This window comes from Rhea pennata, chromosome 1, assembly GCF_028389875.1.
Source record: "Rhea pennata isolate bPtePen1 chromosome 1, bPtePen1.pri, whole genome shotgun sequence".
NCBI classification, from domain to species: domain Eukaryota; kingdom Metazoa; phylum Chordata; class Aves; order Rheiformes; family Rheidae; genus Rhea; species Rhea pennata.
Window position 1 is genome coordinate 150,971,260 of NC_084663.1, and position 12,457 is coordinate 150,983,716.

The following is a 12,457-nucleotide window of genomic DNA, read 5'->3' on the forward strand; positions in this document are numbered from 1 at the left end:
TGTACTCTATTGTAATAAATTGAAACAATCAACAGTAAAAATCCTCAATCTTTTTTCTTCTAGCTATTCTAGAAACATTTTTTTTCTCATTCTCTACTGTCCCCTAACCAAGATGCTTTGCAATTGCTTTTGCAATTTAAGACCAAAATGAATGTCAGAAGTATTTCATCTGTAAAATATAACCAAATCCTTGCACAAAAGGAGGGAGGAGTGGAGATTGGCCTCTCTCTGTCAAATACATATCTCCCAGGAGTAGGGAGCTATATCGGGGGCCGAGTGCCTTCTAGTTAGAATGAGTTAGTTTCAGAAAGCCTATGATAAGTGAGCCAGTTGTTCTTGTCTTCTGTACAAACATATCTGAAAAATCTTTCTGTACCTGCCTTGGAGCATTTCCAAAATCAGTTTCTTCATAGACTAAACCATGTGATGATTGGATTGTCATATTTTTTGAGGATAGAAAGCAGGAACAAATTTCCATGAAACATTATTTTCTCTAAGTTTTTCCAAAAAGAAGGTAAGCTATCCTATAATGTTCTCTCCAGACTTGCAGCTTCAATCAGAGACTGAACTGGAAGGACAAATCAGTGTAGTGCAGTGTAGTGTAGGGCCAAAAGCTATTGCCACAAGAGGGTTTTGGAATGACTCATGCAAAAGTTTCTTCCTGAACCTACTTGAAACTCCTACGTTAGACCATGGCAGCACTGTCCTAGGTGCCCAGTTCTAAGTGTCCCAAAGTGGATGGGGAAAGAAAGTTTCTAGTCTACCTATGCTTTGGAATATAAGAATAGAAATTGAGAAAATGTGGCTTCTTGGGGTTTATCAAGAGCTATGTCTTGTCAACAATCTCTTTGAGGGCATGGGACTATACACTGCTACTGCAGTTGTTTATGGGCATACGTTGTAACAAGTATATACAACATATAATGAACATGTTGGAGGAAAAAGATACGGAAATAAATTTCTGAGGTATCTGTGAACAACCTTTCTACCTTTTGTCACTATTTGTCATTTGAATTTCAAAATAAGAATGACAATGAGGACACTTGGTAAAAATGCAAAATATTCCTCCCTTTTGAGAGCAGCATTTTGACTAATGTGACTTTTTTCATTAAAATAACAGATAATCTCTCATGACGCTCTAATTAATTTGGTGATATTGAATATTTATTTGGTGAATTGTAAACAGAATAATCTGCCTAAATTGTTTTTCCCAAGCAGCTTCTCATTAAAAACCAATTACTTATCATGAAAAGTCAGAGATCCTTCAAACACTACTGAAGTGCATGCATGATTAAAAGAAAAAATTAAATTAAATTAAAGTATGTGTACTCTAAAAATATTAGTAGGTACTGCTCCACTCATTCACCTACCCAGATGTGACATGGATTAAAAAAAAAAAAAAAAAGGCCTAATGAGAAAACTGAATTGCAGGCGGTAATACCTGTCTACTACTATTTGCTCTGCTAACAAGTCTTTCATATACCACTCTTGATAAACTACGCACTGCTTCCATCAGGATATTAAAACAGGATCTGAAATCTGGAAGTCCCTGGCTGAGCACACGGCTGCCAAACTCCCGCTCCCCTCCCGCAGCAAGCGCACAGACTGGTTCAGGTGAAGCCAGCAGCACTGTAGCCGTACCCATTTCCTCGGGCCATTTTCCTGACACGGAAACCGATTTTCCTGCGACAGGGCAATTATCACCGTACGGCTTAAGCCATCTCTCAGGTTGCTTTTGCTGCTGAAGCAGCACCTTAACAGCCTTGCCACGAAGCTCCGACATTGTATGTTTGCTGTGGAGGGCTGTGCTGTGCCTGAACCGTTGCCTAAGCCTCCCTTGGAACAAACTGGTAGCTGTCATCTCGTGGGTGTACGATACTGTGCAGGTAGGCCTGGTCTAGCGAGTTCGTTTTCAAGGATAGCATTAAACCTTCCCATCATAATAGCACTGGAAGAGGGCAAGGGGAAAACAGGGGAAGACTATTCCGGGCACTATTTGAAGGCGAGCGGGTTATGTGCGAGTTCATACGGACGGAGCATTCAGTGGGTTTTTTTTTTTTTTTTTTTTTTTTTTTCGGTAACTGGTGTGTAACCGCGTGGGGGCGGCGCCGCCGCCCGGTCGCTAATTATCATACGGGCGGGCATGGGGGGCGTTAGCGTCAGAGGCGTGGGGCGGTGACGAAGGCGGAAGCGCGGACGAGGACGGGAGGAGGGATGTAGCGGCGCCGACAGCGGCTGCGGCGCTGCCGTCTGCCCGCGCCCGCAGCGAGCCGGCTGCGCCATGGAGGTAACGGGGCGGGCGCCTGGCGGGGGCGGCGTGGCGAGGGTGGGGGGGAGGGGAAAGAGCCGTTGCGGGGAGCCGTTGCGGGTCGCGTGACCTTGGGACCTCCGCGCCGCCCCGCCGCGAGGCGCAGCCCCCTCTGGCGGCCCGGCGGCCGTTGGTGCGCGCGCTCCCCCCCCACACACACCCACCCGCGCAGCGCCAAGGGGGATCGGCCGCGCCGCTCGCCTCGGGGCCCGGGCCTCCGCCGCCCTCCCCGTGGCTTAACGCCCCCTTCCTCCTCCCCCACCCCGGGTCCGCTGCTGTGGGGAGCGGTAGGCAGCGGACTTTGCTCCTTCGCGGGGAGCTCTGCCTCCCCCCCCCTCCCCGTGTGTGTGTGTGCGTGTTGGGGACGGGCTCCCTTCCGCAGCAGGGGAGCCTGCGAGCCGCGGTGCGGGCTGCCCGAGGCGCTTAGTGCTTCCTGGTGGAGGTCATCCTGATCGCACAGCCTGGTGGCGAGCGACCAGTATTGGCGCAAGGGGGAGGGAGGAAAACGTTCAGATGAGGTGCAATGCATGTCGTGGGTGGTTACCCATCTTTCTTTAAAAACAGAGTGAATGAACAGGCATTCCTTTTTATGAGGATGACTTAGTGCTTTAACTGCGGGTTAACTATGAAATGCCTGCCGGCATAGGCAAATCACTGAAGTACAGCTGTCTACTGTATCTTTCATAACTACCAAGTTGAATCTGAAGACAGTCTTTTAAATTTATTACATGGAATTAACTCCTAGTAGTTGCTGAGTTGGGCACTTGCTAATTATGCCCCTGTTTCCTAAAGGAATCAGAATTAAAAATGTTTTAATGTGATTCAGTGTGTTTAACTTTGGTGACAGCTAAAACTCATGCTGCTCAGGAAATCACTATTCAGGTTGGTCATTGCTGTCACAGGTTATGTTAAAGTTCAATATATAGTATTCCTACTTTGGTTAGTCTTTCCAAAAGTATGTTCAGTTTTTGTAAAAGCAGTAGAGAGCAGTTAAAAAAATACAAAACATGTACACTGTGACTTGGAAACATCTTAGTGTAAATGACCTAGGCCTTAAACTTATAATTTTTTTTTTTTTTTAATCAGTGAAGCATGGAAACATGCTGTTTTTCAGAATGATAGAGTAGAAACTTGGGAATCCTTACAGGATTATATTCAGCATTGTGTTTAATAGATTATCTCTGTTGGCTCACAGCTGAGATGCACCTAATCCCTTGAATTTAAGTGTTTTTTTTTTAATTACCATCTTTCTCAGCACTCTTTTAATTAAGACAAATAAAGCCCTCTACATGAGCTGCTTGTGATATCTTTTTACCAGAACAACAAAACTGGATGTACCTCTTTGCATGATACAAAAGTCTGCCCTTGTGCGTATTAGCGTAAAGAAGAGTTAAAAGCAACATGCAGATCTATCTGGCTTCATTCTAACATCAAGACATATGTGATATTGTTAGTTTTAAACAATACAGACAATTTGTAGTATCTAAGTATTCTGTGTAGGCATATTTTTTGTAGCGGCAGTGTTTTGCTAACAACAATGCTCAAATATTAAGAATTTAAATGCTGAAAAAGTTCTGTGTCCCAAGAAAAGCTGAATCTTAAATTTCTTTACAGCATTATTTTTTTTTAAGTTCAGTATTTCTTTAATGAGCAAACTGTCTTCTCATAAACTTGTCTTCGCCTTCTCAAAAATTCTAGCCCATGTAGTACAGAGAGATACTGTAGCTGCCTTTGTCCTTGGTCTGTACTTGAATTCATATTTCTAATTATGGCATTTCTTATTATCTCTATCAGCTGTTCTCTCTGAATTGTTAATTAGTGATTATCCCTACGAGTAATATTTAGATCCAGTTTCTTTTTTCCGGAGTTTCTATTACAGGGTTTTCTTTATCTGAATAGGAGAGTAGCAAAATGAAACTGAAGGTAGTGTCTAGTCCAATAGTATGAAAGAAAAAGCAAGCTGAAGTCCAAAGCTTGGAAATGCTACCTGTAATATTTTGAAAGTGTCTGTCTCGTTTTTCTTTACTGCATTTTAGTTATGTTTATTTCTTTATGTTCCCAAGTATATGTAAGCATATCTTGTATAAACCTACTGTGAAGTAGTAGTCTCCCAAATTATATCTGAAGAGACTTACAATAAAAAGTGTTATACACTTAGGTAGAAGGGCCAGGCTTTACACAGTCTTTTCAAATGCAGTTGTCAGGCCACCTCTACCATATGCTTTAGTGCTAACTAATGTGCTTTTTTTTTTAAAAAAAAAAAAAAGAAAAGTGGTTGTTACTTTTTTCAAAAACTTCCCTAAATCTGATTTAACTGCCCTTCCTCTACAAGCATTGTCACTCCTGCCTTTTTACAAACAAGTGTTTTAGTAACAAATATTAAGTCGCATTTTCAGAACCAGTTCTAAATAAAATGATTTTTCTGTAGTACATTAACTCTGCATAGAAGCTAAGTAGTGGAGTTGTAGTATTATACTGATTTAGAAATTAAGTTTTCTATTCTGCTGTTGTATTGGACTAATCACAATAAATTTTCAAGGAAAATTTCTGCATTATTCTTCTGACTAGTCCTACAAATGGTTAAACTTTCTTGAGCTCCCACTATGTTTGCTTATTTACAGTATATGCAGACTTTCAGTTATGTCCTTCAGTAGTCTGCCAAAAAAAAGTTCAGTTCTCACATATTAGACTTGATTTCATTTTAGGTACAAGATGCTGGGCAAGAGATGGTGGCTTCTCCTGTCACACCAGGAACAGGCAAATCAAAGGTAATCTGACTTCACAAATTTAATTTGGATACAGTTGTTTATAGGGTTACAGCTTCCCAGTAGGAAAATGTAAAGATATTTATATACAGTTCTGTATCTTCTATACTTCTTGAAAATTTGATTTACAAATACTAGGCTCAGAAAGCCTGTTTTGGAAATCGTGGAACAAAAATGCATTTTAATGTATTTACTTCCTGTGATAATATTTGATAAGATATTTAAAGCCTCTGGTTCTGGAAATAGTCTCTTTTCTTATGTACCCACACTTGCCTATATTGGCACTAAATTAAAAAACACTAATGTTAGGTCAGCATGCTATATTTAAAACACTGTTCAAACTATATTATTCCAAAGATCCAGCTACTTTTTTTTTTTCTTACAGTCCTCATATTTCTTTTTCTGGTATCTCTCAGCCTATCTATTGTATTGGAGTCCTGCCCATCTAATGTTACCTAGTTATTCTAGAACAATTTTGGAAAAGCACCAGATTAACAGTAGTTTCTGATATTGCACTGTTACATCCTTGCAGATACATGATAAGACAGTTTCTTGCCCTAAATCTTATCATTTTGTAAATCAGATGCTAAAATACCTGTTTGCTGTTTATCTGTGGGTTATAGGAAGCTAGGTTTTGTAATATGTACTTTCTTACAGCTGGACACATTGCCCAAAGAAGATCTCATCAAGTTTGCAAAAAAACAAATGATGCTTATACAGAAAGTGAAGTCACGGTGTACAGGTACCTTACTGAAGGAGTATTTCTACTTTAATGCTTGGTACTGCTTGACTTTGTTAAATATCACAGCATGCTTATACTAGGTAGACTTAATTTCTAGGCAAATATCCTAGACTCTTCTTTCTTTTCCTGAGATTTCACTTTTTTATGGGAGGATAAAGACTGAAGTTCTTAAGTAAAGGGGGTGGGAGGGAAGAAACATTGCTTTTTTTCAAGTATTAAATTTAACTTTGACTCATCAGGCAATGTGGTATGATGAAACAGTAGCCTGTGCAAGTTGAAGGGGGACCTGTCATTCTGTTCCCCATACCTATTGTAGTGATAAGCTTTTCAGGAAGCAGATAAGAGGATCAAAATCTCTAATACATTTTGTGTAATTAATTGTGCATAATTAATCCTATTGTAGAGCATAATAGCATCTTTAAAATGGCTAGCTGCTTTATATTTGATTGATTTACTACTTTAATGAGAAACTGTAAAATATACTGAATGGAATTGTCTATTAACTACCCAAAAGACTATGTAGTTGAAGAAATATATTCTATGAGCAGCAGAACTAATGAAACATACTTTCTTAAGGTTTTATATTCAGCATCTACTGTGCATCTGTACTCTCGTGCTCTGTTCCCTTCCTCTCCTTTGTGGCTCTTCTTCTGGTGTCCCCCTACCCACACTTTTGCCACTTCCATTTGGTTAGAGTTATAGTTATGCTGACTGGTGATAACTTCCCAGCAGAAAAATAAGGCTAGAGATGGCTCTTTCTCAGTGGGGTCATTCATAGGTAACCCCTAGAAGGGCAAAATCTTATCTTTAGAGTATCCGTAGGAACTGAATATCTCTTCTCTGGCTTAAATTGATTAGGTCAGGACCAGGGAAGGAGTACTGGATGTTTGTGTGCCCACTCTTACTGTTTGCAATATTACTCAGTAACAAATGAAAATTGGTAGTGTAAAAGACATCTCAGATTTGGACAGGCGTGGTGTTGTGTTTCAGATTCATTAATAATTTGGTAGTTATAGAGCATCAGTTAATATTTGTTATGAAAATTCTATACAACTTCTTTTTAAGAACTAGAGAAAGAAATTGAAGAACTCAGATCAAAAGCAGCTACTGGAGCAGCTGATGATGTTATTCAGGTAGGAATACATAATGTGTTTCTGATACATATATGTTGTTACTGAAATAGGTTTACAGAAATATTTTCTTACGTATAGCAAATAGCTGTAAAACTGTTACTCAAATTTACTGGAATCAGTTTCAGAAATTCAAAATACTTTCCAAAACATCTTCTTCTCTTCTTTCCTTAATCTCCCCACCTCCCTGCTTTACTTTTCAGAAAAACAGTGTTAGTTCTGTGAGAAAATAACTGTATAGAATAGTACAGTCTCTTGGCAAGAGTTTGTCCATGCATAGTAGGTTAGGGAAGCTTTTGTTAATCTCGGAATGACTGCTATGGGGAGGACGGACTTCAGCCATCAAGGAGGCTTCTGAAACAGTCATTTGACAAGTTCAGAAATTCACGGAATTAAAGTCCTTGTCACAAGAAATCTTCTGGAGTGTAACTGATTTTTCTTTTTTTAATTTTAGTGGGAAGAATGCCTTTCTAAAAGTAAAGGCTATATAAAATACATCAGAGTGAAAATCTGTGTGTGATAGGGAGAACTGTCAACTGGAAACTTATTTTCAATAGTTTAGATGGAGATTTTATTTGCCTTCTAATGCAGGGGAGCTTTTTTCTCTTCTTCTCGCCTGATTGTAAATAAGTAACATGATTAGAAGAGAGATTTTGAACATATGTTACTCAACATCATTGTATTAACGTACCTATTCCCTATCTGTGGTATTTGGGCTGAAAGTAACTTTTAGATCAGACTATTTTATTTAATTAACCAAAAAACCCATTACCAATATCTGAGTTCTTAACTACTTTGCAACAATTACTCAGGCTTCCATTTTAAGTAACCCTTCTTCTAATGTTCTTTCTCCCTTAACCTTAGGCTCTCACAGAAAAACTGGATGTTCTACTTCTGGAAAAAGCTGAAAGTCAACAACAGTGTGTAGCTTTGAAAAAAGAAAATATTCTAAGAAAACAAGAGCTAGAGGTACTAAAATGGACAATCAAACATTACTAAAAATATTTCAGACTAATATTTAAACTCCTAGTCTTGTTTATCGTATATTGTTTTAGTCTTTTTCTTCATTCAGCTATGTTCTGTTGTACCTTTTAAAATTTTTTTTTGAAAGGTTGCATATGTTAAAGCGTATTTTATCTGTAGGCTCTAATTTATAGTAGCATTTATAGGACTGAAAATAAATGTATAATTCTTAGACTCATTGGTTAGATCTACAGAAATCCAAGAAGAGTTCAACCTGAGCATTAGTATCCTCCATATGTGGTGCCTTGCCCAGTCGATCAGCTGTGTCTGTCCATGGGAAACATTCAGACTCTTTCCTAAGGATAGCTGAATGTGAAACCGTAAGCCAAGATGCCTAAATCATGTCATTAATCTCAATTAATAATGAAGTGTAGTGTATAGAGTCAATTGTGTGGAATTGATAAACATTATTGTAAATGTAGTATTCCAGATACTTGGATTTGATGCAATAAAAATAAATTGATCTTTAATACATAATCAGAATAGCTATTAACTTTGTTTTATTAGAGCTGAAATTTATCATGAACATTTCATGAAAGTATACTAGTAAACCTGGTTTAATACTTAGTAGCTTTCCTACCTCATTTAAAAAACGATACTGTTGTACCTGCTGCACAGTTCACTGAGTTGAACTGTCCAAACACAGCTGGATGTTTAAAAAATGCAGATATTTCTAAAACTAGACTCCTAAAACTCATCAATTTAAACAGTTTATTTGGAAATTATTAAGTTAGCTGTATTTAATAACTTGAATTTTTTGTTGTTGTTTTAGGCTGCAGTGGCTAAGGCAGAAGAATTGCAGAAGGAACTGGAACAGTCAAGTATTGACTCTGTGAATGAAATTAAAGCTCTGAAGAGTGAATTAGTAAATGCACAATCCAAATACAGTGAGGGTTTAACAAAGCTGCTGAAAGAATTAGAAGAAGAAAGGAAGAAACAAAGGGAACTTGTAGAACAAATTGAATGTCATAGTAATAATCAAGAAGAAGTTAAAAAACTACAGGATGATGTTCAGAGAATTAGATCTGCTTATGAAGAGCAAATTTTGTGTCTGAACAAGCAGTTGGAAACTATGAATGATGGCAAAAACAAAGAATTGGCAAATCTGCAAGAAACTATTAGAAGGAATTCTCAGTGTTACCATAATGAAATCAGTAACTTGCATGAAGAGCTTAAAAAAATGAAGAGTGTCCATCAGGAAGAGGTTTCAGAGTTGATGCATCAGATTGAAATGTCCTCTAAAGAAAATGAAGAAAAGCAGAACCAGATAAATCAATTGCAGAGGAATTTGGCAGAGCAGGGTATAATAAAGGAGGAAAATATGAAGGATGAAGTATATGCTGGTACTGACCAGCGTGAATGTGACTTAGAGCAGTTAAGAGAAGTCCTACACAAAAATACAGAAAAACAGGTAGATGTTGTAGATGCCCAAGAAGAACCTTCTGTAGAAGCAAAAATGGAAGAAAAGGTTAGATACCTAGAGCATAGTTTAGAAGAGCTCCAGTCTCAACAAAGTATATTAAAAGATGAGCTAACCTATATGAATAATGTTAAACTAAAACTGGAAGAAGAAATCCATCGCATAAAGGACGAATATTTTCATGAGCGGGAAGACTTGGATTTTAAGATAAATGAATTGCAGCTTACTAAAGAAGATTACTGTTGTGTAATTGAAAAACTAAGATCAGAGCTTCAAGCAGCAGGACACCAACATGAAATCACTTTAGAAGAGCATAAATTAGAAACTCAAGCTCTGAAAGAGCAACATGAGAGAGAAGTTTCTAAACTGAATACAACTCTGTTATCTAATGCTGAAAAAGAAAACATGGCATTAGTCTTTGAAATGCAGGAACTAAAGGAACAGCTTGAAAAGCTAACTCAGGAGAAAGAAGAAGCAGTGTCCAATTACCACAGCCTGAGAGAAACACTGGAAACTCTACAAACTGAGCTAGGGGAATCTGCTGGAAAGATCAGCCAGGAGTTTGAATCAATGAGACAACAGCAAGCTTCTGATGTTAGTGAGCTGCAACAAAAACTCAGGGCTGCTTTCAATGAAAAGGACATTCTCCTTGAAACAGTAAATCGCCTCAAGGAAGAAACAGAAAAATTGTCATCTAATCAGCTTGAGGTAGAAGAACTTAAACAAAAAATTGTTAGTCTTCAGGAGGAGAATGAAACAATAACAAGCTGTGTCCGCCAAAAAGAGACTACCATAAAAGATTTGGAAGAAAAGATCATTGTTCTTACCAATAAAAATCAGGATATTTTAAATGAAGTAAAATGCTCAGGTAAAGAGAGAGAGACTCTTCAGGAAGAATGCAAGCAAGAACAAGAAAAAGTTCAGGAACTTCAGCAAGAAGTAGAAGTTGTTAACCAGTACAATAATGACCTGGAAAAAAAGGTAAATGAATTAACAGAGAGACTGAATGAAGCTTTAAACAGGAAGAGTGAAAATGCACAAATGCTAGAGCAATTGGAAAACCAGATTGAATCTCTGGTGCGTGATAGAGAGAACCTTTCATCTGAAGCAGATATTCTTCGTGAGGAAAATAATAAGATCATTCGGGAAAAAGATAAATTAAGTGAAGAGCTAGAAAAAATTGCATCTCAAAAAGAAGCTTGGTCAGTATTGCAAGAGCAGTCTGAAAATTTAGAAAAGAAATTACAAATGATAACTGCAGAAAAAGACCATTTGTCAACATTACTTGAAAGTGAGCAAGCGCACAGAGCCCTTGTCAGAACTCAACTATACTGCTTAATTGAGCAAGTGGGGTCCAGAGTTTCAGGTTCTGAGGAGGAACATGATTCTCTTAGCTTACTACAGACTGCAAATGAATGCTTGGCAAAAATGAAAGAACAACAATGTGTTACTCTACAGAATGAAGAGAAAGCTTTTCATCTGCAGCAAGAAGTTGAGAGACTAGAGCAAGAGGTCATAGCTCAATATACAGAACGTAGATCTCTGCTTGAGGACTTTGGAAAAGAAAAGGCTCTTCTAAGAGAAGAATTGGAAGGAGCATTGGCAGAAAAAGAAGCACTTCAAGTTGATATCCAGGAGCTGAAGAACGCCAGTGAAAAAACAAGGATTGAAAACCAAGATCTTTTGGCTCATATTGAAGAGATTTCTCAAAAACTTGCTTTTTATGAGAGTCAAATACAAGAACAGCAAAAAAGCTCTGCTACAGAAAAACAAGAAGACCTAAATTTCATTCTGGAACAAAAGGAAACTGAACTTAGAAATGTGAAAGACGAACTGAGTTCTCTAAAGGTTATATTTTGTTATTGAAGTATACAGACTAAACCTCTAAAGTCTTCAGAATTAAGGTTCAAAAAATACTTTCGTTCTTTCTCTTTTTTTCTTTCCTTCTCCTTTGGCTCAGAGTGAGTTTCCCTTTTAAAAAAAACACACGTTCTTAATATCCTAGCACCTCAGATTCCCCTCTCCTCTGCTGGCGGAGGAGGGGAGAAAAATAACAATGTTTACACTGTTTTACCAAAAGTTGCTTGTACTCTCTTCTCTTTCTATCAGTACCCCTCGCAAAGTGATCATTTAAGTAGATGGAATAAATGACCTAACAGTCTTTCACTCTAACTTTCTATGCTTGTATCTCAAACAATACTAACTGCTTGATCTGTAAATCTATTGCTAACTTCGGTTCTGTGGACTTGATGCTTATGTAAAATTGATAGCTGGTTAGAATCCCATTTTTTTATTCTTGGACAGGATGGAAAGCAGTTGTTAAAAGGTTGGAATATTTTCCTTTTGACATAAATATGCTTCTCAGTTACTGAGCTAATATAAAATTGTGCATACAAGCTTTCTTGGTAATGAGAAGGTAGATATAATTCAGCCATAGCTGGAAATTTATTGGTTTGTTGAGGAAAAGTAGTCATTATAAAGACATGTTTGTAATACTTCTTGTATGTTTGCTTATAATACAGGATATAATGGAGACATTGACTGGGAAAAATGATCAACCATCTTCAGTAGCAGAACTTCAGGAAAAAATTGGTATCTCTTTCCTTATTGTGATTATATAGTCAGTTTTTCTTTTTTGGATTGTGAAACATTTTAAATTTATTTTCCTCTGTGTAATTACCCTGTATTTCCTTATTTTTCTTTCTATAATTACCCTATATTTCCTATAGGTCGAGGGAGGTTGGAAAGTAGATACCCAAACAACATCCCTTCCATCAAAACAATGTTCCTTCCATTAGGGATTCAAAATAACGATAGCAATTGAAATCTGTTATGATTTGGTATTTCTTAAGATACTTTTTTTTGTTTACATTGGCTATAAATAATGTAGTGGATTTCTTTATTTTTTTTCCATATGAAAATAACTGTGTCTTTGGGAGGCTTCAAGGTGCTGAAATGGGAAAATAATACTTTTCCAGAAAGTACTACTACTTCATTGCAGTTATTCCAACACATTAGAAAAAGTGATTCTAAGTTGTTACAACTGTATGTAGTAGATGAGAATATGGC

The 12,457-nt window shown here is 37.6% G+C and overlaps 1 protein-coding gene across 1 annotated transcript in view; it reads left to right on the forward strand.

The window, feature by feature from the left end:
- Positions 1 to 2,203: 2,203 nt before the first annotated feature.
- GCC2 (GRIP and coiled-coil domain containing 2) overlaps positions 2,204 to 12,457 on the forward strand; it is a 32,047-nt gene continuing 21,793 nt past the window's right edge. The window contains exons 1-7 of the mRNA XM_062601646.1: positions 2,204 to 2,287; positions 5,014 to 5,076; positions 5,731 to 5,815; positions 6,881 to 6,948; positions 7,810 to 7,914; positions 8,741 to 11,236; positions 11,911 to 11,980. Coding sequence (XP_062457630.1) covers positions 2,282 to 2,287; positions 5,014 to 5,076; positions 5,731 to 5,815; positions 6,881 to 6,948; positions 7,810 to 7,914; positions 8,741 to 11,236; positions 11,911 to 11,980 — 2,893 coding nt within the window. The 5' untranslated portion in view covers positions 2,204 to 2,281. The remainder of the gene's footprint in view (positions 2,288 to 5,013; positions 5,077 to 5,730; positions 5,816 to 6,880; positions 6,949 to 7,809; positions 7,915 to 8,740; positions 11,237 to 11,910; positions 11,981 to 12,457) is intronic.